This window comes from Coloeus monedula (assembly GCF_965178545.1).
Source record: "Coloeus monedula genome assembly, chromosome: 2".
NCBI lineage: Eukaryota > Metazoa > Chordata > Aves > Passeriformes > Corvidae > Coloeus > Coloeus monedula.
In genome coordinates, this window is record NC_138782.1 from 2,978,403 (window position 1) to 3,004,989 (window position 26,587).

Consider the following 26,587-nt stretch of genomic DNA (forward strand, 5'->3'; position numbering starts at 1 on the left):
CTTTTTTGTGATCTTATCTTTGCTCATGAATAAAATGTGTGAAATGAGGTCAAAACAACTCATATTTATGAGCTGCAAAGTTTTGTATTGAACCCCAGCCTTTAATGAGATCAATGTATCCCACTAACTTCCTGATGTTAAAGTATTCTCAGTGGTTTTGTGGGGACAAAAGGAGCTCCAGTTCTTACATAATTGAAAACAAAACAAAAATAGGAATATCTAATCCGTTTTGCTCCTTCAGGATCATGTCTTTTACTATTTATTCATACTTAACCTGTTTGGTTTCTTTTTTCCTGCACAAATCATCTGATTTGTTTCACTTCCTTATTCTGGTGAAACTTTGTGGGCAGGGAAAGAGCTTGGAAGCAGGAAGCCCTTTGATCATGCTTTCATTTCTGTTTAATCATGTGGATACCTCTTTGCAACAGCTGAACAAAAAAGTTTTCTCCTTAAATAGATGCCTCTGATTCCCAGGCAACTGTTTAGAGGTAACTTTATCCTGGAAAGATCCTTTACCCAGGTAACACATAACACTGATAATGGTGATGGTTTCTTTGATGCTGAACTGGGCATCTGTGGTTGCTTTCTTAAATAAACAAAACAACCCCAACACCACCCTCCTAGAGTCTGTTTTGACAACTGTTGCAAAGGGGAAAAACTCTACAAAATGCTTTATGGAAATTTTGACTTTGTTCCCTTTATGGGTGAGCTTTCTGCTGGCAATTCTTCAGCTGGTCTTTTCAGTAATGATAAAACCACAGAGCCTGCAAGGCTGACGAAGCAGAAAGGGTTCTTACATAAAGACTTCATTTACTGATGGCAATACATAAGCTTTGCAGTCGTAATCTGTGTTACTACTTTTAAGTTCATTTGCAAATTATGTGGTTGCTGATGTTTTGGTTTTTGATTTTCTTTTAAAAAAGAGATAAGTACTTTTTTTAAAAAATGGGCTTAAACTTTTAAGTTTTATACCCCCTTTTTCGGAAAAGGGCTTGTGGCCATGGTGTGGTGGTCTCCAGGGAGCACTGCCTAGGTGTTTCGTACCTGGGTGAACGGACCCTATTGATAAAGCAAAGCTTGCATAAAATGGTGGCTTGTGATCAAAGCTGTGCCCTGGGATCCTGGGGAATTAAAACTCACCTCACAATGTCCTTCACTGCCAATTTATAAGGTGATGACGCTGATTAGCTCTTGGGTCAGCTGCATCTCTCGTCTGTCCCTGCCTGGAACCAGCCTGAGGTGGCCATAGCCTCTTCCGCTGTGCTGTTTTGGAGTGAGTACCTGTGTTTCTTGGTGCAAATTGTTACCTTTGACTTCTGCCAGGAAGATCCTGAGGGAAAACTGAAGTGGCCTGACTGAGGCGTGGCACCATGACAGCTCTGTGACTTTGCTGCACCTCCTGAAAGTGCCTGCTGCACCCCAAATCCGGTCAGCTGAGATTTTGTTCTCTTTTTTACCTCAGGCAGGAGACCGTCTGATCTCCTACTTCTCTATGCACTAAATAATTTTAAAAAGTTCCTCCCGTGCAAAGCGCAGCCTCAGAAGCGGGAGAGCGGGAACACCTGGGGCTGAGGCAGCTTCGCGGACGCCATCTCCCCCTGCTCTTCCGTCCCTCATGATCTCCCTGCTCCATCTCCCTCCTCCTCCTCCGTTCTCCGTAATCTCCCTGCTCCTCCGTCTCCCCTCTCCCTGCCCCCGAAGCGAGGAGCCGGAGCGCCCGAGACACAGCGACTTTCCAAGTGCCATCTTCCCGCTACGCGCCTCTGAGGGGGGGGCGGTGGCGGCGGCGCCTCAGGGCGGGGCTGAGGGGAGGCGGGAAAGGGCGCGCGCCCCGCCCCCCCCGCGCTGAGGGCCGTGAGGAGGCGGCCGCCGCGGGAGTCCCTTGTCCCGGCCCTGCCCCGGTCCCCGCCCCGGGTTTCCCCGCGGGAAGACGGCGTCCAGCCACGTTCTCCTCCTCCTCCTGCTGCTGCGGAAGTGCCCGGCTGGGAAGTTTGCGGCCGGCGGCGGGGGGAGGCCGAGGGGGCTTTGTGGAGGTGGGTGAGGGGGAGCGGGCTGAGGGGCATCGCCCCGTCCCTGTTCCGTGCCTGTGGGCAAAGCACATAGAGGGGTATGGTACCTGCCGGTAACTATTTTTCAACAAACTTTCGTTTTCTGCTCGCTCAAGGTACGATGCCGCCCAAAGGTCCCGGCAGAGGCAAGCTGCCAGTCCCGCTCCCTAAAGACATGATCCTGAAAGACACCGAAGGAAAAACCTGGAGGCTGGGCAGTCAGATCGGCCAGGGAGGATTTGGCTTGATCTATTTAGGTAAAATACCGCTGATAATTAAGAGGGTGACTTGCAGATTGCTTTGTAACTTTCTGAGCTGGATAAGGCAGTAACTTTAAAAAAAGTTACTCTTGTTTACATGCCGGTGGTGATCCTTGTCCAGGAGTGGTTTTCTGAGCTGGTGTTTCCGTTCCATTCCTGCTCACGATGCAGGGTATTCTCCATGGCCTGTCCAGCTCATTTTGCTGGATACTAATGCACTTTTCTGTGGATCTTGAGGGGGGGGGGCAACCAAGGTGCCACTGTGTCAAAGACCACCGAAGAGCACTGCCAGGTGATGCTTTTCAAAGGAAAAGTGTTTTTCTTAGTCACGGTTTTGGCCTTATGCCAGCCTAATGCTCTGTAGCCCTCTTTCAGTTTCTGGTTATTGTAAGTATTATTTTCTGGCCAAGAGTAAATCAGTTTTCATCCAGGAAACAAAACAGTAACAGTACTTAGCTGGGTGCTGCCTCTGAATTCCCATCTTTTCAGCAGAGGTGGAAGTGGTGTTTGGTATTTGCTCTGGCCTAGATAAGTTTCTGTGTTTCCTTCAAAAGAAGCTGCTGCATTTCAGTCAGTCTGTGCTCTGTGAGGAATGAATAGTTCTGAAAGGCAGTTTGTAAAGCATTCTGGGTCACTGCAGAGGGTGTAATGTATGTTAGTGTTGCTGGGCTCTGTGAAAGAGCAAATCCTGTGTTCAAGGCAATATGAGCTCGGGTGGTTCGGTTTTTCTTTTTTTCATGGCACAAAGTGTCTGGTTGGAACTAAACTGAGCTTGTATTGAGGAGTAAAGAATGATCTAGAAGCAGTTTACTATATTGTCTCTAGAGCCTAACATGATCTTTTTAAGTTAGAGTAGTATTAACTCTGGAATATTAAGGCATAAAACTTAAGCAAGTCGTTCCTATACACAGACCAGCTTCCTTTGATGCAGAAATCAGCTATATATCCAGTAGCAGTATAATCCAAGAGCTTCCTGTAGTGAAGTTTCTGGTTTGGTTTTCTCTGGAATTTCAGTAGTTCACACTATTCCTCACTGCTCTGCAGACAGAACCAGTGGCAATGATAGGGGTTTCAGCTAACTGCAGATACAGAGGAGTGGAAGGGTAGGACACATATTGGAGTATTTACCTTCTTTTTCCTTTTGATATATCTTAGTATTATGATACATCCTTTTGATATATCTTATTACCTTATTATGAACCATTAGTTGGCTACATTTGAGAGATGCTGTGTGCTGGGCACATGAGAGATGTTACCATGAGAAAATAGACCTTAGCATGAGCTAAAAAGTGAAGGTGTCTCTGGGTACTGCCATTCAAAGGTAAAGGACAGGAAGATGGGAACCTGCAGAAGTCTCCCACAGACAGAAGGGTGTGAGGGAGCTGGGGATGGAGTGCAGAAAGCAAGGCTGTAGTGGGTGTAGCTCTCCAAGTGTAAGACAAGTAATGTTGTGTTCCTGAATCACTCAGAATACAGCTCTGTCATTTCCTGCTGCAGCCAAATCACACTGGACCTTGAGGGTGGTTTAGGATGTGGGATTCAGAGAGTTCCGTGCAGATTTGAGTTTTCTGCCTGATCGCAGAGACCACCAAGGTGGTTTCTTATATTGAGGTGTTTGTTGCAGTTTGGCTCCCACTGAACTGAGGTGGAGAGCAGTCAGTGGATTAGAATGAGAATACAATCAGGGACTGTTGGTGTTGCTGTTCTCTGTTTTTTTGTAAGTGACAGCATGGCTGAGGAAAGGCAGCTGCCACTTTTGTAGTGGTATTTGTGTGTTCATTTAATCCCTTCTTTCAGGAGGAACAGTGAATGCTACCTGCAGCACTGAACTGAAGGCTCAATTCCCCTTGTAGCTCATCAATTAAAGAGAAAAGGGACATTTATCCCTAAGTATTGACACTGAAGCTTGCTTTTTTTTTGTCCACCTCTTGATCTCTGATGTTTTTATATTCAGCAGCTTTTTGGGGGCTTGATGCTACAAAATTCAGCTGTCTTTGAGAACCAAGGGGAGTGAAGTAGATGACAAGTTTTTGAGATTAAGGTACAGGTGCTTGGAGACACCTGTTTTCTCTGAGCTGTTCAGACTTGGGTTTAGAACATCTAGAAAAAGGTGTGAGAGGACCACTGACTTTCAGAGAGGAGCTCACCCAGAAAGAGCTGTAGAGAGGTGGGAGACTGGAGAGTGGAGACAGGTTCGATTGCCTGCCAGGTATGAAGAGCACAGCCCTTTTATGAAAGTAAAGGTTAACTTTGCCAGCTATATCTTTTAATAAGTATTTTTACAGTAGCAGTGTAAAAGATTTTGATGTGGTTGTTATAGCTTAATTTCCCATTAAGGGTATTCCATACTCCATTAATCTATAACAATGTTCTTGAGAAATTTTACGGCATCTCTGCAAAATGTATTTACTAGGGGTGCATTTTGTGGAAGAAGGTTCTGTTCACTAAATCCAAGCTGCTGAAAGCCATTTACTGACCCTGAGTCCTGGGATGCAAATATAGGGCTTCTGAACTTCTAATTATGTGCATGAAAGTTACCACCATCTTCATGTTCTGTCCTGCCTCACAAATGCTTTCCCTTGTTTTCTGGTTAGTCTTACTCTTTCCAATCTGTGCCAACTTATTTACTTCTTTGTTGACTTGTTCCTTCCCTTGCCTTTTCACTTTGGTCTCAGCCAGAGCAAATCCAGCAGCAGAAGGCTTGCAAACACTGATTCCTCCCAGCTAAGGAGAAAAGTCACAGAAGCCCTATAGAGATGTCATCTCAAGCACTGTTTTTGCCATAGCAAGAGCAACGTGGCTCATAAATAGGAATTAACTATGCTATTGTACATTGGAAGTTTTATTTTTGTGTTACTGGTGCTGATTTGCTCTCAGGCACCTCAGGTAGAGCTGTTACCCCTTTGATAAGGGGAGCAGAGTGAAGAGCAGCTGAGGAAGGCTGTAACATTGGTGCTCTCACAACTGGTTTGTAGCCCTGTGGAGAACAGTGGAAAATGAACCGAGTTGAGGAGCCTTACGTTCTCTCATTTATCTCTCTGATCACAGCCAGTAATTAACACCAGTCTTTATATAAATCATTCTCTAGTCCTGCTGCAAGCACTCTATTAATGTACAATTTGGACTGAAAATTTAAATGCAGAAAGGTCACACAATGTTTTGTTAAGATTCCTCTGTCACAGTGAAAACTGCTACATAAAGTACTATCTACTTGCTGGCTTCTTTCTCATGGAAAGGGATGGTTCTGAAAAATAGAAATTTTTTTTACATTTATGTACAAATGTTTGTTAGATGGTGTCTTTTACAGTAGAACTTAGTACATTGTAAATGTGTTTTAATTTTATGAAGCTCAGGAAAATAAGTGTTGATAAAGTCGTCATTGAATTCTGCCCTGCTTGGGGATCAGCATAGCCAGTGCACTATCCTTTTGAATTTTTCCTCACATTTTCAAGGAAGAGGGAAAGACTTTCTTCCTGAGCAGTAAATAGTGATTAAATGGGTGAATATTGTCTTTTAATACTAGCAGTACAGTGAGCCCTGCTACTGGTGGAGGTAAGGACAAAGTCTGGCGTGGCCTGTTCTTTTAAGCTTGGATCATAGTGCAATCTAACTGTTGGTATTCAGGGAATCAGGCTGAGGCGTGAAAGAGTTTGTTCCTGTTTCAGACTAATTTTCATAGATAATTTGTGTAGTTGTGAGCGGGGGGGTATCTGTGTCAAGGGAAGAGAAGCACTGATGGAAGTGCACTTGGTCCTACTGTTTATTCCTTGGTTTGCTTAGGAATCTGCTTTAGCAATTGGTTCTGGAGAAACAAAGTCCTCCAGGAGTTGCTTAAATTAAAATAATGCAGCAAATGAATTAAAAATGCAGTAAAATGATACTGAAATATAATACAGCATGATTTTTATTAGTTCAATGGAAAGAAGAATTTTAATTAAGGAAGCCCTATAACTAAAAGCACTAGCAGGTAACTCAGGATAGGGATGGATTTTCCTTAACTTCAAGATGTTAAAATGCGTTGTACTTGCAGGTGTGAGTGAACCTTAGCGTGAAAATAAATTTGTTGGTAGACAAACACCTCTTCAGGAAGGGTCTTTTTGTCTAGTCACTGACATTAAACTGTACAAATAGAGATACTGCAAGCACCCGGTTTGTAGGCAAACTAAATTACATGTTTAGCCTGATTTTGCTACTCAGAGGTTACTTAGGGCTGACTGCATGGTACAGGATCTGCACCATCAGTCAAAGAGAAAATACTCCTTACCTTTGCTAGTTCTTGCTGATGAGTGTTTCCTCTGCAATCCTCCCTCTTTCTTTTTTGGTCCTCTGTAAGCTGAAAGTCTTAACTTGGAAAGTGTAATTCATTTTGCACAGTAGTCTAAAGCCTGTTAAAAAGCCTGCAGAGATCATTACTGTTACACTGTAGAGTTCTGCCACATCATGTGTTGGGGATTCTTTTTCCATATATTCTGAGTAATGCTGGGGGTCGGGAGTGCAAAAAAATTTATTTTTTATTTATTTTCAGTGGGGGATGTAGGAGGAGCTTTGGAGGACGGCTAAGGTACCTGTTGCCTTGCAGAGGGCACTCCTTCCGTTGTCTTTGGCACCTGAACCCTACTGAAACTGGCATTGTATCTTCTAAGTGGGCACCATGTCAGACCAGCAGATGGGCTGCAGCAGAATCTTGCCAGAAAACAGTTTGTGCATCAAGTTTTAAATATTAGAGGCCTGGGCTCCCATCTGAGAGTGCTGTAAGAGCAGGCCATGCAAAGCTTTTCTGCCTGGGGTTAAAGGATGTGTCATCCTTATTCCAGCTTAACGTAATTAACTTTGAAAGTCAAACAATTGGCTTCCATTGCTGTGGAATACAAAAACTTTGGCTCTGCTGAGCCACGATTAAGGTTTCACGGAAACATGAGTAAGAAATGTAGTGAAATTTCCTACCTGTTCTTAAGTTGGAGGCATTTGGAGTTACCTGCGAAGCAGTGGAGCAGTTGAACACTATTTTGTCCCAAAATCAGTTTGGTTTGGTCAGGTTGAAGGAAGATGGGCCTTATGGAGGGTTATGTACCTGTTACCTGTATAAAACCCCTCTACATTCTTAGAGCTACTTGGAAGAATCTAGAATAAAACTTGTTCAAATATACTGCTCAGAAAAGTCTGTCCAGGAAATGATGCTGCATCTATAAAGTAATAGAAGCAGATTGTCCTTTGGCTGCATCAAAAGTGGAGTGTGAACACCCTTCAAACACTGAATGTTTCAGTTTTTGGGAAATAATTGGATATTGCAGTGGGAGGGGGAGGCAATGTGCTTTGTTTGCCTGTAAACATTTGCCTTAGCACCTTCCTGATGTAGGAAATGGTTGAAGTTGTGTTTAATAGCAAATGCTACTTTTTATTTACTTGTGTACATTTTGTTTTCAGTAGTTCTATTGCTGCAGCTTGGATCCTTTTTTTATTGTTAGATGCTCTGAGCAACATTTCTCCCATTTGTTACCCATTGTATTTAACAGGTCTTGCCTTGACTTAAACAGGGTCAGAACTTTTCCAGCTTTTTTAATAGGTAGCCTGTGACCTCAAAAATGTGATATTTTTGAGATTAGTTTTGATTTCTGCAAAAACTAAGTTGATATATCACTTTTCAGGATTAGCTAATGAGTGGAACAAAGCAAAAATAAAATAGTAGCAGCTAAAGAACTTCTGAAAATACTTTTATTCATGTTTCCCAAACAAATATATCCTCAAAATATCCAGCAGTGGCAAAGACACCAGCTGTGGACAGGAACAGGGATGTTCTTCCAAACTGCCAAATTAATGCTGTTTTCTTTTCCACTGTGTAAACTTTGTCAACAAAACTGGTTCTGTGAGAGCCATTGAAAATATTTCACCATATTCCAAATGTGGCTGCCACAAATTAACTGCTAAAACTACAACAAGCACGTTTGAACTGGCAAAGGGAATTGGCACGTTCCTCTGTCAGGCTGCAGTTGTGCTGTGGGGTTGTAGGAAATGGCAGTTCAGCCACAAACACCCTTTTGTTACCATGGCTTGTTAACATTTAGAGAGCTCCTTTAATTAAAGTGGTGGCACTCAGCAACAAAAGGGATGAAATTCATGGTTAAAGTGGATGATGAGGCCTTAACTGCTGTGCTGGGTGAAACCAGGGAATTCTGGACATGGTAAGGTAAGTTACTTGTGCAGGCACCGCACTTGGGAATTATGGCCTAGGATGTGAATCTTACTGCACTGCTTCATTTCAGAGGGCATTTTGAAGCTGTGTGCTCCTCACTGGTATGGTAGCTGTGACTGTGGGATGAAGGGGAGGAAGGGAAAGCAGAGCTGTGCCCTTTGCCCTCTGCAAATGTTTTGTGAGACTCCTCTTGGCATGAGGTGAAAACTGCCACAGCCTGCTCCACAGCTTCATCCTGTGCCAGCGCTCCCAGTTATGCAGACAATGGTTTTGGTTGTGTGCCTGCATCAACACCCCCCTCCCCAAATATCAGGAGTTGTGCATCTCTAGTTGGTAAAAGCAGCATAACCTGGGAACTCATACCCTTGTTATGCTATTTTAAGGTTTTTTTGCAAACATAATCTCACCATATAGTGCTCCTGGTACTCTCTGTGAGTACTTATCTGCCATCAGAGACCTCCTGCCTATCAGCAGTGCTCTCCTGCAGAGTCTCTGCTCACTGTCCTGCAGTCTAGCATTTAACTGATTGTAATATTATAAATAGCCATGTGCTACCACACAGAACGAGGCTAGCACATGGCTAATTACGAGTATACAGTAATTAACTATGAGCTAAACTCGCAGGAGAGTATGTGGTGGTGGTCTATGAGGTATGTAATCAGACTGTTTGTTAAACCTTGGGAGCCTTTCCAGTCTGTTAAGTAGCTATACATAGTAATGAGACAATTTTTAAAAAACCATTTATGTTTATTTATGGACAAAAAAATTGTCTGTCTTTTTTCTGAGCTGCGACTGGAGTATTGCTGGTAGAGATCTGAATGGTAATTAAAGTGATGTAACAAAAGGTGCACATAAAACTTCTGCTTATCTGTATGGATGAGACTGATTGTCCCAGCATTATCTGTGTAAGAAGTTTGTGTTGTTCACTGGGACTGATGTGCCTTGTTCCATGTATGTGCCATAAAACGAATACCTTTTCTTCTTTGGTAGTCTCGATTGTAACTCGTTTTGTGGGGCACCTGTTTCAGTATCTTATTGAGCTTTGATTTTTCTCCCTTTTCACTTTGTAACCATTGCCAGTTACGTTTGGGTTTATTTTCCTTCAGGATGTTCTTTCGGTGTGACTCCAAAAGCATCCAAGCCAGCACAGTGTAAGAGCCACAGGGGCGAAGCCCTTTCGCTGGGCTACCTCCTGTTAATTGCTCTTCTTCATTACCCTGACAGCTGTTACTGTGTTCCAGATTATCATGAATGAGGCCTCTCTTTACAAAATGTCAAGAAGTCTACAGGGAAGTTAGATCAGACTCTTTCAAATACATTTAAATTTGATACTTCTCTACACCTATCAACCCCCTCTATTCAGTAACTTGGTATTGAATTACATTTTCTTATCCAGAGGTTCTTTTCTGATCTCTGCTAGTAAAGGGAGCACATAAAATTCTGTTTGGGTAATGTTGTTGAATGCAGTGAAAACATATGGGATGTTCTCCTTTCAACTAATGTCTTCTATTAACACATATTCTATATGTGGCAGAGAAAAATAAAAGACATAAACGCCTGTGCCTTAATTCCCACTTCAGTACAACAATATGGTAAGAATCTCAAAGTGTACCAAAATTTCCCTTCTAGTAGTTTTGTGTTCTGAATGTGACTGTTACTTATGTGAGTTTATGGATAGTTCTTCACACCTTCCAGAGCTACTGTTTTAATATTTAAATTTTATTTTAATGTGTTATTGGCACAGCAGCATTCACATGGGGAAGTGTCAGTGGGGAGCCTGTGGGTGTTTGGGGTATGTACACTGTCAGATTCAACCCACATGCTGAACAGAATTGAAGGAAGATGGCAGCTGAAGGAGTCTGTTCATTGTAAAAGTATTTTTATGCCCTGACCATCAAAAAAAGTAAGCTTGGATGGTTTGATTAGATCCAAGTTTACTTGATTTTTATTATGTGGATAAAAGTGGTCTATTTTTGTGTGTGCTGATGGTTGAAGTGTTTCACACCTGGACTGTTGTTGGTATTTGATCATTATCAGAAGTTTGAAAGGGACACTTATTTCCTAGGAACTGTATTCTTTTTACCTTTTTTCAGTGATGATTCTGAAAGATGATTTAGTCTCATTAAATTTTAATCCCGGTGTAGCTCCATGTAGCTTCAGTAGTATCAGAGAGAGCTGATAGTTCTCTCAGGGTCAGAAGAAAATAGGATTGCATTGTCTGTGCACAGAGGTTCTGTCTCCTGGGCTGTAATTGGCACATGTGGTCAATTATTGTTTTGAAATCTCTACTTGCACTGAGAGGCACAATCCCTCAGCTCCCCTTTAGGCAGGTGGTGGCTGTGCTATCCCTAACTTAGGCCAGTGTCTAAATAGTGCCAGAATAGAAATCAAGTTCTAGGGCCAAATTAATTGTAATAGCGGAAAGCAGACAATCCTGTCTAGAGGCATAATGTAGGTCAGAACTTTTAAGTGGTGTCTTTGTCACGACAGTAGATTGACAGCAACCAAATACAGTGGTTTTCCAATTGGCTGGAATGACTTAAACAGCATCTGTCCTAATGGAATAGCTCATTGTGGTGCAAACGTGCACTGAGGACATCCTGCTTACTCCTTAATGAACATGCAGGGGGAGGCTTCTGAAAACGTGGCTTAAAATTGCTTCTCTACTTGTTGATTAAAACTTCTGTGTGTGTTGCTTTTGTTTTATATTTCTTTGAGCTTGGCAAAGCTCTGACCTTTAAAAGCAGGAATTCAGACTATCTTTTGTTGTGTATTTTTTGGTTGCCTGACTCAGTGTTAACACAGTCTTTATTTGCAGTTGCATTTTGCTGCATACAGCTTGATCTCCATCTCTTTGCAGCATCCTCTCAAACTCAGGTTCCTGTAGAAGATGATGCAGTGCACGTCATTAAAGTGGTAATGTGTAGATCTCATTTCTAAATTATTGACTTGCATGCAGTTCTTCCTCTAAATTATCTATCCTTATTTTCAGCATTGGGTCTCTATTGCATGCTTGTGGCTTTTGGTTCTTTGGGTTTTTTATATCCTTTGCCTGCTTGGGGATATATTTGGCATTTCCATGACACACATTTTTCCCTTGATTACAGCCCCTAAATAGTTTAGAAAGGAAAATTAGACTATGACCTGAAACACACCTGATCTATGATATTTCTGAAAATAGTGTCTTAAATAGTATCTGAAAGAATCTGTGTTGTTTATGAAAATGCATTGCCGAACAACCTTTCTTTTTAGCTACCTACTAAAATTAAATTTCAGGTGACATGGAATATGTGAGATGGAGAAAAAAGGGTTTAATTCTCTTGGTATTTTTTACATGCTTTTCTTAAGAAACTGTTGTCTTTCAATGCCTTTTATGATACCAGTTTTATTTCTTTCTCAACAGGAATATCTTGAAAATGGCCCCTTATTTTCTGAGCTGAAGTTTTACCAGAGGGCTGCAAAACAAGAGCATAGTAAGTAATGTCTCAACTCTGATTCAGGTAGATGTAAGGACAAGTTTGGGTTTAACTACTTCTGTTAAGAACTGTTGCTTTAGAGCTTGAAAGCCAGCTCATTTATATACCCTGAACCAGTCCCAGTTGGTGCTGTGGTAATTCTGGATAGCTGTAGGATAGGTTTTGTTACTTGGGTGTTGTCCTTGTCCTTCCTGATCAGGAGGGAGAACAGAAGCCAAACAGCAGAACAGGGCCCCATTTATTGTGTGTACAGCAATGAATGGACTCCAGAGACAGGCCAGCCTTAGGACAGAGAAAACACCCCAGACCTGGAGTTCTCAGCTGCCTTTAACCCAATGTTATGTTCTTCTTACTATTACAGTAAGAAAATGGATGAATCTCAAAAAAATAAGGTGTTTAGGAATTCCAGTGTTTTGGGGATCAGGCCTGGCTGAGTACAAGGGAAAAAGGTAATGAGATGAATGGTAATTAAGCCTCAATTTGACTGATGACCCATTTTCAAAAATGGAGATGAAGTCTTTTCAATCTGACACAAACTTGCAGTCATGCCTTAAAGGATTCCTCCCTTTTCCATATTCCTGATAGCTACAGGTTCATGGTCATGGAGAGACTGGGGCAAGACCTTCAAAGAATCTTTGAAGATTGTGGAAGCAGATTTAAGAAGGAGATTGTTCTGCAACTTGGTGCACGAATGGTACGCACAGAGAGGAAATTACTGTGGCTCAAATTTGCAGAGTTCAGCTAGAGAATTATCTTGCTAATACAGCCTTTAGGTGGCTGCTGAGTTTAGAATTAAACGTGTAAATGCTATGTATTTTCTTACTTCTCTGGGTTTTTTTAGAAAAAAACAGTATTGAGACCCCCTATAGACTGACATTTGGTCAAACCAATTCTTTTCCTAATAGGTTAAAAACACAGACCATCCACTTCAACGTGTGTGTCTAGACTGAGATGCGTAAGCCTATTCTCATGTTTCAACATGTATTGATTTTTTTTTTTCCAGTGTCTGAAGGGTATTGTATTAGACATCCATATTTGTCAAAGTTCACAACTGCATGCCTGAATGCCAAATTTTCAGTGTGTTTGCTGAACACACTGATCATACAGGCCAGGATTTGGCCAGTCTGCAAATACCAGTTTTGTTTTCAAATGGGTGTAGACTGGCACATTCCAACAGAAGATTACATATGTGCTCCTTTGTAACATGGTTTGTGTTGTGAAATACTGCTATTGCTGAGCAGAGGTACACAGAAAATGGAGTAGAGGCAATGGTCTTTAAGTTCTTCTAATGGTCTTCTTTAAGAGAAGAGGAACTCTTGGACTGGATGCATCCAAAGCATCCTTTTAACTTAAACAATAATATTTTTTAAAAAATGAAGGGCTTTCATAGTCACGTAATTGATAAACTTGTAATACCCTTTGTGCTCTCCCAAGGTCAGGATTGGGTTGTTGTTTATATGAGTTGCCAAGTGCAAATGTGTTTTTTACTAATAATTAGAGCTATTTGTGCCTCAGTAAGGAGCTGGAGGTGTTGATGCAGGGGGGTTGTGACATGAAATGCATGCCATGTAATAACTGGCTGGATTAAATTTATGCCAGACCTTTAGAACTGATTGAATCTGATGTTTCTAAGTTGGTGTTATCATCATCTCCTCTGGTGTTTATGAAGTCCTGGTTTCGTTTTTGCTCTGTGATTTAGAAGCTGGTACTCACAGGCAGTTGGGATATCTCATGCAAAGTATGGCTTGTTCATGCTCTGCCATCATTAGTCCAAGCCAAATGTGTCAGCTCAGTCTGTGTAGCCCTTGATTCCCCTGTCCAACTGAGAAATATTTGGTAGCAGGGTTAGGGGCAGAATGGAGAAGATGATGATGTTTTCTGCTCTGTTCTAAACTCTTTCCTAGTTGGATACTTTGGAATACATACATGAAAATGAATATGTCCATGGTGACATTAAAGCAGCAAATCTTCTTCTGGGCTACAGCAATCCACACGAGGTAAGTGTGTTTACTTATCTGCACTTCTACTCTACTGTGTTTATAACCATTGGAAAGTTTTAAGTTAATATGTTCTGCTGCAATAATTCATATATTAAAAGGAGTTTATGCATGAACATTCACATCCCCTCACAACCGATCTGAGAGTGGCTCTGTGGAGCTTAAGGGCTGAGAAAGAAGCAGGACACAGCTATGCTTTGCTGGCTCTCCCTGTGTTCTGCTGACTGGGACACCAGTATGGATGGGTAAACTAATGAAGAGGACCTAATTGCTGCTCTAGGTTATGCCAGTTAAAGGGTATCAGTAAAGATTAAGGATGTGCCCCATTGTATTTTCATTCTTGGAAGTTCTAGATTTCTAGTATTGCCTTGAATTGTTTCCTTGCCCTTACTCTCCTGTCCTGCTCATTGTAGTGGATATAACAGGTGAGTAGGATTAAAGTTGCCGTTCTCTAAAGCCAGCCTTGAAATGGAAGTGCTTGGGTGAAATATTTTGAAACAAATCTTTTGGTCCTGCCACATTCCACATGCTCTTCTGATGTCTTTTTTTTCTTTCTTCAGGTAATAAAATCTAAGTATGCTTTTTTAATTGGAAAAAAATCCTTTAGGAGAAAAGGACATCTCCAACTTCACTTAAATGTAATTAGCTGTAAGCAATACTTCCTTCAATTGTGGTTTCTCTGCTGCAGTGATAAACAGATCTTGCAAAGCAGCTCACTGCCATTGGAGGTGAACCATTCAAGTGTATCTGCTCTTTCTAAAAGCTTCAAGTTAAATGGCTGAGTCAAATTTAACTTGTCAGCTTTCTGAAAGACATCATTTAAAAAGCAGCATGGCTTTTTAAAACCAGGGACAACCCTGAGTTTATACAGTGGTAGCAGCTAGTGCTGCACAGTTTATGGTGTTCTGCCGAATCCAGAGGAGGAAGCTCTTTAGAGCCAGGACAATCTGCAACCATTAGCATAACTCAAATGACTTTGCTTTTGTCTTGGCTGTTGTGTATTTTTATGACAGCAAGAAATGCTGCAGTTTTTCACATTGCAATCACTTTGGAAGTGTCCACTTAGAGTAATCATAAAATGTTCATACTTGTAGCTGACTTGGCATTGGGCAGATAGCTGGGTGCTTTTCTGATTTGTTTCTGGTGTTATTTGTATGAAGATTGTGCTGTACTTGTAATTTGCTTTAATGATAGTAAACTCATTGATGGGTTAGAAGTAAGGTACTTGTGAGTTACTGGGTAGATGTTTTAGGGTTTATTAAATAAAAGAAATCAATAGGTAGTCCAGTAGCTCCTAACTCAACAGTACAAAGTGTATGTCACTGCTGGGAGATTTTCTGTAGAATTTTGTTTCAGCAAAACTTGTCTTCCACTGCAATTATTCTATAAAACATTTTAAAAAGTTCACATTCTAGTTCAGAAGTGCTAATGGGGAGAATTTCTAATATTTGCTTGCATTTCTATGGTATGAGTTAAACTTTCATTCCTGTAAGTGTGAAGTGTTTGTGCCACCTTTCTCTCTGCCAACACAGTGAATAACTTGATTGTCTTGGTTGTTTTTGTTTTCTTAAAAAAGGTAAAATGATCAACCTAATCTCATATATAGGGAGTGAGAGCATCTAGCCTGTGGCAAACTCCAACTCAGGAATACAAGCCCAGGGCTTCTGTAGCTCCAGGGGCAGTTGGCATAATAAAACTGCCTGACCTAACAAATTCTGTGGTGAGGTTTTTCAAGAATTTTATGCCGGTGGGTTCTTTCTGTTTAGGGTCTAGGATTTTAAGAGAAAATAAATTGTAAGCATTCTAGAATTAAAGAAATTGTTTTTAAAAGAAACCAAAACTCGTCTCTTAAAAATAATCTATATCTCTACTCAAAATATAATTCCATATTCTGTTGTGATGAAGAGGCATAAACCTCTGTTCAGAAAAGCATGTGTACTTTATTCTAAACTTTATGGTTTTTGCAACTGCTGAAAGCTAGTGACAAATTTGCACGTAAGAATACACATCAAAAATTACTAAATGACAGAAAAAATGCAATTTTTGCTGCTGGTCTCTCTCTCTCTCTCCTGTAAATTAACCTGGTGAATTTACACCACAGCCAATAAATAACACAGTCCCCTTTCTGAAAGGGCATGTGGAATCCATACTGCTATCCCCTACTTCCTGTGGCACAGCAGAGAAACAAATAAAGTAAAGGTTCTGTCACTGTGTGACCTCCAAATGATGGTTAGAAATGGGGAGAAGCTCCCAATCGAGTGACCTCAAAGAGCTGCAGATGTGCTCAGCAGGAGGCAGCGAGGCCATTCCCTGAGTTACAGGTCACAGGATCAATTCTGCAGTCAATGTTTCTGAACACGGACCTGCACAGGGACTGACAAAGCAGCAGTGATGGACTGAGGGGAGTGCACAGCCCATGAATCTCACAGAGGCCTCAAAGGAAACTTGAAGTGATCAGACCTATAAATTACAGGTGAAGCACAGTCTCAGGGCTGTGGAGAGTTAAAGATAATTCGGTGCATGGTTCTAACTGTTTGTATCATAAAGCAGAACAAGCAGCATTGATAGAGACTCTGAAAGAAACTCAAATCTATTAATCTCATTTAAATGGTGATACTATTAAGAGGGACAAGTGGTCACGAGACAAGAGCTTAAAATTTGCATTTTAAATAAATTAGGTTTGGGGGAGCACCTCTTCCACACAACCACCTTGTAGTAGTTTTTCCCCATGGATTCTATGGGCAGACTTGCTGCAGTGTTGCAGACTCAAGTCTGTTTGGGTTTTAAAGCTGTAAATTTTAATTGCTTTTACACCTCAGTCCTGGTTTTAAGTGTTTCTTAGACAAGATAGTTACACAATAGAACTCTGACTTGATTATTGGAGATCGAAAAATACAAAATTGTTTCAAAAGATACAGAAATCATGCATTGATCTTATGGGAAAAAGTTGTGTGAAAGCAATTCTGACTTCAAGCTGTTTTTCATTGTGAGATGAATCGTTGTGATTCCTGCTTTTTAGCCCACTGGGACAGACTTGCTGAAGTGCAGATGAATTGAGAAAAATTCAAATATTTTCTATTCTCCTTCAGGTGTTTTTAGGAAGGCTCCAGTAGGCAGAGATGCCCTGTGCCCCTTCCCCTCTCTCTGTTGGTAACCTGCTTCCCTCCTTCCTTGGCTTTTGTTTGTGAAAGATGCTCTTTCTGTCCCAATTACAAACTTCACACTTCCTGTCCTGAAATGGACCTCAGTCTGCCCTTATCCTTTTTGTGGTCCAGTGTCCAAGCAAACCTGGCAGCACTCTGGCCATTGGCAACCAATCTGCCTCTTATTAGTAGGTATCAACTTACTTATTTACAGGCATGACATAAGCCTAGGAATGGAAACACAAAGAAAATCACTGTACAGTCATCCTTCCAGCAAGGAATCTCCTGCTCTGTCCTTCAAGATAAAGGAAATACCACAAGAATCCAAAGGGCCAGGCTGATAACTACCCAGCTCAGTGCAATTAAATTTCATCATGTGTACAGGTTGTAAGAATTACATGTTTAGGAGATATTTAGCACTTCAGACACCAAGCACTGTGAGGGAGTCATGCACAAAAAGGGAAGAGGATGGCTGAAACTGTGGCTGGCTGCCTGTGCTCACAGGTAATTATTTGTGCTTGTGATAATTCACTTGGCCAAGATGGGCACATTCACATGTGCATGAAATTAAAGGTGAAGACTTCAGAAATCTGGCTCATGGTCTAAACCAAAAGTCTATTAAAAACAGACCATGCCTAGCATTGCAGAGTCTGTGCAGACTGGGATGTGTAAAGAAGAGAAACCTGAACAAAAACACGAGTTAAAATAAGTAGGTGAGTGGGAAGGAGTGTACAATGTACCACAGCCAAGCCCAGCTGTTCTGGGCTTATGTCCCTGCTGCTCCTTCATCACCCATGGCACCATTTCTTATTCCAGTGTCTTGTTTGTCTTTATTGCTCTGTTCTGTTTTGTTCTTTTTTTTTGTTCTTGTTTTGTTGCTCCTAAGAAAAGAACATGTAGATGAAAACTGCCTTAATTTTTCTCAGTATTCTTTAATATTCATCTGCTTTTCCCCTTTCCTATACCCTTAAAAAATCCACAACAACTATAAACTCTAAATTAGCTACCTCTACCATATTCTGAGCAAATTTGGAAGGGCATGCAGTGTTACATTATCAAAAAGTGACAACTAGCTATAAAGAACTATATATCTTTTTAATGATGAAAGGGTTATAATGAGAATTGATGAAATGAAATTAATGGTAATTTAAAATAACACAGTCATTCTGATAATGGTTGTGGCAAGGTTGTAACAGTGCATTGCTGGTTTTGTACAAGCTGAAGGGGATTGATTTTTGTTGGTGGCCAAGAGGCTGCCATGTTTATGGAAAAAATGTGGTGTGAAAATTAGGGAAGTGATAAATGGCCCAGCTAGAAACAAGCTGAACTGGGACACTCATGGCCAGCTTTTGAGGAAAAGTGCTGTAATCAGATGTTAGGATCACCCTGCATGAGTGGCTTTAGAAACAGTTGCCTCTTTATTTCCAGGTCTTTCCATCATCAGTCAGTGCAGGATAACTTAAAGCTGCTTCTCACTTCTAGGGGGTTTTCCATATAAATTGAAAACTGCTCTGCTGATACTGCTACTGGAGATATTGTAAGCAAATCCGTTGGTTAAAAATGGACTGCATTAATGGAGCTGCTTAAAACTTTAAAAGAACATAGTTACTGTGATAGGATATGTGGTTTTGGGGTTTTTTTTAACTTACTTCAAGTTTGACTAACAAATATTCCTGGCTACTTTGTAGGTGGCCTGTTGTTGATGTAGTTTGAAAGAGGCTGGGCTGTCACATGGGAGTCTCTATCACATAAACTGGTATGGCCAGCCCAAACCAGAGAGCTGCCAGAGGTGCTGCAGGTCTATTTCTTTTCCTAACAGTTAAAACCTCATTTTAATGTAAGGCATAGCCTTAATTTTTAAAGGTATTTTATCTTCCTGTCCATGTCAGAGACCTGTAGTCAAGCAAAATCCAAAGTGCACCACTGAGTCTGGGAAGAATGCACCTTCTGGGGTCCTCCCTCCTTCCCAGCCCACGAAGGATCCAGAAGACTCACAAAACTTGGTGTGTAGGGTAGTTTGAGTGAGTTCTCTGACTATGGGCTCAGTTTGGGCAGCACCAGAGCATCAGGAATACGCTGCAGAACAGATGCAGGAGGAAATCCAAGTGGTCAGCCCAAGCCAGCTGATGCCCTGTCTCAGCTTTTGTAGCCATCCATGCCTCTGGTCTTTAATCTTGTATCCCAGTTTGGCTGGTGTGTCAGGTGAGAAACACCATCGATAATGTTAACAGCCAGCCCTGTGCAGGAAGCGAGTGCTGCAGCCCGGCTTACACGCTCCAGATAAGCTCAGATCCTGCAGCAGAAATGGCAAAACCAAGAGACCAGCAATCCCGGGGTCTGAAGTTGCCTGAAGCACAAACAGGAATCAGTAGTTCAACAGAATGTGCTCCACAGTAATGCATTAAGTTTTCTTGAGGGTTTTTTGTTTGTTTTTGCCTTTACCAGCAGTGACATAATTAAATTGCAAGTGAGTGCCAGAAAAGTTCATTTTAGACTTTTTCAGTATAAACTGTTTTGTAGCTAAAGAGGAAACTAAACTAAGGTTTGAATAAGATGTTTTTCTTTATCATATAATAAGGTTTAGTAGAAGTGATCTCTGTGCCTTCAGATGATTGAGGTTTTGCCCCAAAAATCTGTGGCTGGAATGGTGAATGTGGCACTATTGCAGTATATGCAATTTAGGCCCAATTTTTTTTCTCTTACGTTGATGTAACTCAGTGTATTTGCTTCAGAGTAGCTGAGAGTGAGTTTGGTTCTGTGTCTTTTTAAAAATGTATTATAAATTCAGGAGTGGTTTACTAGATGGTTTCCTGGGTTGGGAAGAGCTGGTTTGTTTCACTTTGTTTTATCCTACACTTTCAATAGTTTATGTAGGACGTTAGTGACAGTGGCATTCCACAGCGTGGGATTACGGTTGGGCTGGTGCCCAGCAGCCCTGTGGCCACTGTCCCTGGGGCCCTGGAGCCCTGTGTCCAGTCCAGCTGGGGGAAGCTGCTGCCTCTTCCTCTGGTTTTGAAGCTGCACAGTAGAATTGAAGAGTCTCAGCTGCTGGAAAATCCAAACAGGGGGATGTGTGTGTGCCTGCTTAAGTTGGGGGAGGAAGGGGTCCCATAAGCAACGTGGGACCGCGTAAAAGGCATATTGCAGTTTATGATGTCTGGATGCCCACCTGGAGAGCAGAGAGCTCAGGAACAAAATAAAATGACTGAAATTCTGCTCGACTCTGAAATAAGATAAGAGTATAGTAGTGGAAGGATTTAAATGGGGAGGGCAGCTGTTATAGCCCCCAGTTGTACATATTTTATCCTGAGGCACCATTTGGTTTAATAAAATTTAGATCTAAGGCTGTCCTTAACCTATCAGTTTCTTAAGACTTAATTATAAAGGTTATACTTTCAAAGGACAAAAGCATTATTCATTTGTCTGTTCATGTCTTCCAGGTTTATCTTGCAGATTACGGACTTTGCTACAGATATTGTCCCAATGGGAACCACAAACAGTATCAGGAAAATCCTAGGAAGGGCCATAATGGGACAATAGAGTTTACCAGCATAGATGCCCACAAGGGAGTAGGTAGGTTTCTTTTTTTTATTTCAGATGAGTGATTACAGAATGAGTAATCAGGCTGTGAGAGCTGCTGTACACAGGAGAAGCAGTGTTGGGGATTGCTCAGCCCCTCATGGGGTGACCTCCTTGTGTGCCTGGGAATGCTTCCCCAGGGCTGGAGGAAGGGGCAGCATGAGGAACCCTGAGAGGCTCTGCACACACAGCACTGCAGCCCAGGACACCCTGAGAAGAGCTCAACATCAACTTAATTGGTTCATGTTGGGAGGACTGGTTTGTGCCTGCTGTACCCTGCAGAGGCAGGATTTGCTAATGCTGCATTGTCAAGGAAAAGGGTTTGGAGTCTGCACTGTCCTTTAGGGAGAGCTGTGTCTGAGTGTCACCATCTGTGTTATGGGAGGATATGTCAAGATGACATTCCTTCTGCAAGGAGAAAAACCTTTTTTGAAGTCATAAAGTGTTAACTTTTTGAAATCTTTTTCCAGTAGCCTTTCATATATCTTACTTATTTAAACTCACTTTGATGGTATTGGAAACACATTTGCAGGTAAATTACATACATAGTCCTTTTATTGGATATTGATTGTACTGCCTTGCATTCCAAGGCAGACTTAATTCAACAATTCCCTAATTAGTTAAAGTCATAACCTATGTCTTGTATTCATTTACCATTAATTAAACCTTAGCTGTTTATTACACTGCAGTCCAAATCCAATAGCAGACCCAGAGAGCCATGGAAAAGGGACTGGGAGGTCAATATTGAAAATATATGGTGTAAAGTCCCACTGATGGCTGCATTGTTCACAATCAATATGGTCAATGCAACACAACTTTCTTAGTTGCTATGTCAGCAAGACAAAAAGTCAATTCTAATGTTATGCTAGTGAAAAAAATGGCGATTATTGAAAAACTTTGACTCTTGCTACAAAAGAGTGTTTTTGTTAACTTTTCCTTCCCCTTTCCCCTCCTTCACCCCCAAGATCATCTCAAACACGAGGGATGGTTTGCTGCTGCCAGCTTGGTGAGGATCAGTGTCATGAGTGATAACTGCAGGAATTTGTGCTTGTTAATAGCTGCTGAACTGTTACCTTAAACTAATACTTTCTAACGAGTTTTAGTTGGCACAAACAACTGTATATTATTGCTTTTTCTATTAAAAGGACCATTGACCATGTAATGTAGAGGGTCTTGATAATTTGCTGGAGCTGTTAAAACCTGCAGTCGTTTAACTCTGGTCATTAGGAAAAATGAAATAAGACCAGCAAGTATTTCCTGCTAAGACAACTGCACCACTTCACCTGCTAGAAAATATTTTGTGGTGAGGAGAGCATCTGTTTTGGAGGCTTCTGGCCCTCCCAAGCATGCAGAGTGTTTTCTGGAGACCTGACTCTGCCTGCTTTGCCTGGTGGTGTGAGCGGTGTGGCTGTGCAGTAGTATTTGATGTGGATGCTCTTTGAAGGGTGGGTGGAAGCTGGAGTATTTGGGATTTGGCAGTTGGGTAGTTATAGCAGCCAGTTTGGTAGTGTTTGTGGATGGGTATGTGATTACAGGACAGATATTTCCTTTTATTTGAAAGTGCAGGGAAATTTTACAGGCTTGGGTGGCAAAAGGTGTGCAGAGGAAGTGTGAGGTAAGTTTTGTAATCTGTGTCTTGGATAACCTCCTCAAGTAGCTAAAGTCATGATAGAATTGGTTAAAAGCAGAGGATACCACAAAACAAAATATTCAGAAAGATAGTTTGAGGGAGCTTACCCCCCCTTTTACACTTGAAAAGTGTTTGCTTAGTAGCTGCAAACAGAAAATCCACAGATTTTTCTGGTGCTGCTTCTAGAAGAGCCTACAGAACATGATGTGGGATCTGGTATGTTGCAGAGCATCCAAACTCTTCACATGGAATGCCAGCTCTGACATTGTGTGATGATGTCCTGGTTTCAGCTGGGACAGAGTTAATTTTCATGCCAGTAGCTGGTGCAGTGCTGTGGTTTGGATTTCGGATGAGAGTAACACTGATAACACAGGGAAGTTTTCGTTGTTGCTGAGCAGTGCTTACCTTGAGTCAAGGACTGCTGAGTTTCCCGTGCTCTGGCAGTGAGGAGCTGCACAAGGAGCTGTGAGGGAGCGTGGCCAGCACAGCTGACCTGGCCGAAGGGATGTTCCATATCCCAGGATAACAGGGGCAGTGGATAAACTGGGGGGGTTGGCTGGGAGGGGCCAATCACTGCTCAGGTGATGCTGAGCAGCTCTATTGTGCATCACTTAGTGCCAGGGGGTTTGTTCCTTTTGTTCCTTTCTTTTACCTTCCTTTTCATTATTAGTATTTTAAAAATTTTATTGAGAGTATTAAACTGTTGTTATCTCAACCCATGGGTTTTAATTTTTTTCCCTGATTCTCCTTCTTGTCCCTCCAGGGAGGGGCAGGGGATGAGTGGCTGTGTGGTACTTTATTTGCTGGCTGGGGTTAAACCATGACAGACAACCTCAGTCCATTAAGGTCAAATTGCCAGAGTTTCCCACTTGCCAGCAGAGCTCTCAAGGTCCCAGGGAAAATCTGCATGTGCAGCTGGACTGCACGGGTCCAGCTGGCAGAACACAGCGATGGGTTTCCCTGCTCTCTTGGTGTGAGGTTGAGTCACAGAGATGTCTCAGGATGCTGAAAGACTTCCAGTAGCTGGGGCAAAAGGCTTCTGTGTTCAGCAGTCTCCTGGATTCCCCACTTGTGGTGGAGTCTCAGCACAGTCTCATGTATAAAGTGAGGTGGGGTGTTGTGAAAAGTCTTAATGTTGGCAAATGGAAGGTGCAGAGACAATCTTTATTCTGGTGTCACGTTCCAGCTTTTTAGAGTGGAGTATTTTGTTATTTCAATGCTCTAGGAATATAATTCTAATTTTTAAATGCTATTTTATATAAATGAGATCCTTTCCAGAGGGCATTTGCTGCATGTGTGTAGCAACATAAATATCTCAGCCCCCTGAACAGCATCAGTGGCTATGCTGAGCTGGACAGATGAGAACATTTTGACTTGCTCATGAAGCAGCTACTGAATACATGCAGTGATTCGAGGGACGTGCTGAAGCTTTAACCAAATTAGGAATTTGTAGCTTTCAAAAGTGCCTCTTGGCAATGCTTGGAGCTGATACCCTCCGTGCACAGAGCCAGTCAAATGCATTCCCTTCCCAGTAATTTAAGTCAACGCCAGAGTTTCCGTAGTTGAATGCAGAGCTTAACCCAGCTGCGTGCTGGCTTATTCCCCAAGCTCTCTGTGGAGCTCACCAGGTGTAGAGTTGTGCAGTCCGCTGAGATCCAGAAGGGTTCCTACCAGTGGCCACCACGGGGAAACACTTTTGGGTGGTGGGATAAGTCCGTGTTCTTCTGACAGTCTCTTGTAAGGCAGAGTGGGATGTGCTGCTCCTATGAGCTGTGTTTGGAGTTCACCTGGAACCAAGCAGGGCCCAACTTGGCCTCTGCCACAGGATCCAACCCATACCACTGGCATTCCTGGGTTTGTGGCAGGATCCCATCCCAACCAGCATGTGGGTATTTGAAATTGAAACCCTTTTTATTTTGATGCAAATTTCACAGGGCACAACTGTGTCATTGGTTTTAGTGTCGCATTGGAGTGTGCTCACTGTGTTCATTTTTAAAGACCAGCCTGCATAAACAGTACTGCATTTTGGTTTGTTGATTGATAATTAAAGAGAATTATATCTGTACTCAGTGTACGTTTAAAAAATTGTTCCATAGTTAGTGTTAAAAAGTAATATTTGGATCAGTGCCTCCTATGGATTTTTGTAGATTTTCTCCTCAGTGAGGCATGCAGTCAATACCTAATTTCTCTGGAGATTTACTGCACTTAACATATTGAGGTCCTTTTAAATACTCCAGTCCTGTGCACTGAGTGCGTTAGCCCAGTTTTAATTTGCTATCATTGATGAGCATAAGAGTATGAACTGTCCATGCTGAATTCCCTCCAGCATATATTTGTGTTTGCCATCGATTCCAAGATGAGTCCTGTCCCTTCTCCCAGCATTCCACAGTAACTCCGAGCAGTGTTGCCATCTCTTGCATCAGTGGAGGCCCCACTGAAGTCCGTGCAGGACTGATATCACCTGGAGTAGTAAATGCTGCTTTCCACAGGAGTGGGGACTTTGGACAGGCATCTCTGTGCCCCTCACACGGGGTTAGTGCACATGTGTGCTCCTTGAGCTCTGTCAGAACGCTGGGACACTGGGTTTGTCCAGGGCAACGCCAGCGTTGGGCTGACGGCAGGGAAAGCCCTGCAGTCCTCGTGCTGGTTTTCCCCACTGCTCTGACAGCTGGTCTGTGGTATTAAAAACACAGCTCAGTGCTTGGCCATTTTTCCTGTTCTGTTGAGTAAAATATGTGCAGGGTTCATTTTGTGAGGAAGGATGTGCAGGAATATAAACACCTATGCCTGGAAACATTCTTTGGGAGCCTGCTTCCAGAGAACAGAGCTCTGAGTGCCTCTGGATCAAGAGGTTGATTTGGCATCTGCCCATGCATAGTTAGGATTCAGAGGGAGCCTGCAGGATTTTTTTCTCTTTTTTGTCAGTCGAATGAATTATTGATCTGCTGTAGTTTGATATGTGTTTCCCAAAGACTGTGTACAGGACAAACTGTAAATCCTAAATAATAAAAGGAAAATATAACTAGTGTGGCAAAAAATGGGTGGAACTTTGTAATGGGAAATAAATAAAAAGATGGTTTAGTTCCTGAGAGTTGGATTAGAAATGTGTGCCCAGCAGAAGAGGGAGCAGGAAGTGGTTATAAGTGAAAGAAGAGTCACTAGCAAGGAAAAGATTGGATAGGCTCCTACAGCCACCTCTGGAAGCTTATTCTGTCCTGCCAGGTATGTCCAGAAGCAGCAAGAATAAGATGAGGAGCATTTACAACTTTGTCACAACTGAGGACCGTGCCTGGGAATGGGCTGTTTAATTTTGGCTGTTGTTCTCTACACCAGGCGTTCAGAAAGGCAGTGAATCTCAGCTGCTTGCCCACCCCTACTTATAATAAGGCCCTTACCTTTTTGATTCTTTTTTTCTGCCACACAGATATGAAAGAAGAGTAAAACTTCCTGTCCCCACTCTCCTGCCACATGTTCTCCTTACTGCAAGCTTGGAACCTTTTGCTTCCGACCAGGTACCGGCATCTCCTGCCACCACCATTTTATCTCCCACCCACATCTCGTGGTGAAGTTCCCTTGCACCTTCCAACCTTCCCACTGCATAAACTTGTCCCCACCAGATCAGGACCCCAGCCCTCTTCCTTTCAGCACATGCCATTCCACCAGTCCTGATTGTTCCCTCCTGGCAGCTCTGCTGTGTGTTCCATGCCCATGAGCTGTTCAACCCATCAAGTGTGTATCTGTAGGATCCCAGTTTGGAGAGAGACTGTGGCTGGTGCAGGAAGTGTCCCTCTCTGCCATGTCACAGACTGAGTTCTCTGGAAGAGCTGTACTCCAGCTGTGGTGGTGCCATGGATTTTTCTTTCCAGCATTCCGAGTTGGTGGTTATTGTCAGGGAGTACTTGAGCAATGTGCCCAGCTGATGGTGCAGGGCTGGGCATGAGAGGAGGTGGTTCCTGGCTGGAATTTGCCCTGTCTGAGGCTGGATAACTCTGTGGAATGACCTCCAAGCACTAAAATGTATCATAAATTTAATGTACTTCTCTTACCTTTTCCCTGGAGCCTCACTCTATTCCGTTGGTCATTGTCCTGCTGCAGGGAGCTCCTCAGACTGACGGGGACCTGGGGAAAGCAAGACTTCATTATCTGCTTGTTTCAGTTTGGGTTTTCTTTTTTTTGTCTTTTCACTTCTCCTACCCCTAATAGAAGCACTGATTGTTGGCATGTCTTGTATTTGTCTGGTTTTTAATAATCTCAGCCTTGAATT

The 26,587-nt window shown here is 42.3% G+C and overlaps 1 protein-coding gene across 3 annotated transcripts in view; it reads left to right on the forward strand.

The window, feature by feature from the left end:
• The first annotated feature begins 1,926 nt into the window (after positions 1-1,926).
• The window catches only part of VRK2 (VRK serine/threonine kinase 2), a 37,242-nt gene continuing 12,581 nt past the window's right edge, over positions 1,927-26,587 (forward strand). For all 3 annotated transcript variants that reach the window (XM_082302627.1, XM_082302628.1, XM_082302629.1), the window contains exons 1-8: positions 1,927-2,033; positions 2,165-2,305; positions 11,359-11,414; positions 11,902-11,971; positions 12,336-12,423; positions 12,560-12,668; positions 13,879-13,971; positions 20,555-20,687. In XM_082302627.1, coding sequence (XP_082158753.1) covers positions 2,170-2,305; positions 11,359-11,414; positions 11,902-11,971; positions 12,336-12,423; positions 12,560-12,668; positions 13,879-13,971; positions 20,555-20,687 — 685 coding nt within the window. In that variant the 5' untranslated portion in view covers positions 1,927-2,033; positions 2,165-2,169. The remainder of the gene's footprint in view (positions 2,034-2,164; positions 2,306-11,358; positions 11,415-11,901; positions 11,972-12,335; positions 12,424-12,559; positions 12,669-13,878; positions 13,972-20,554; positions 20,688-26,587) is intronic.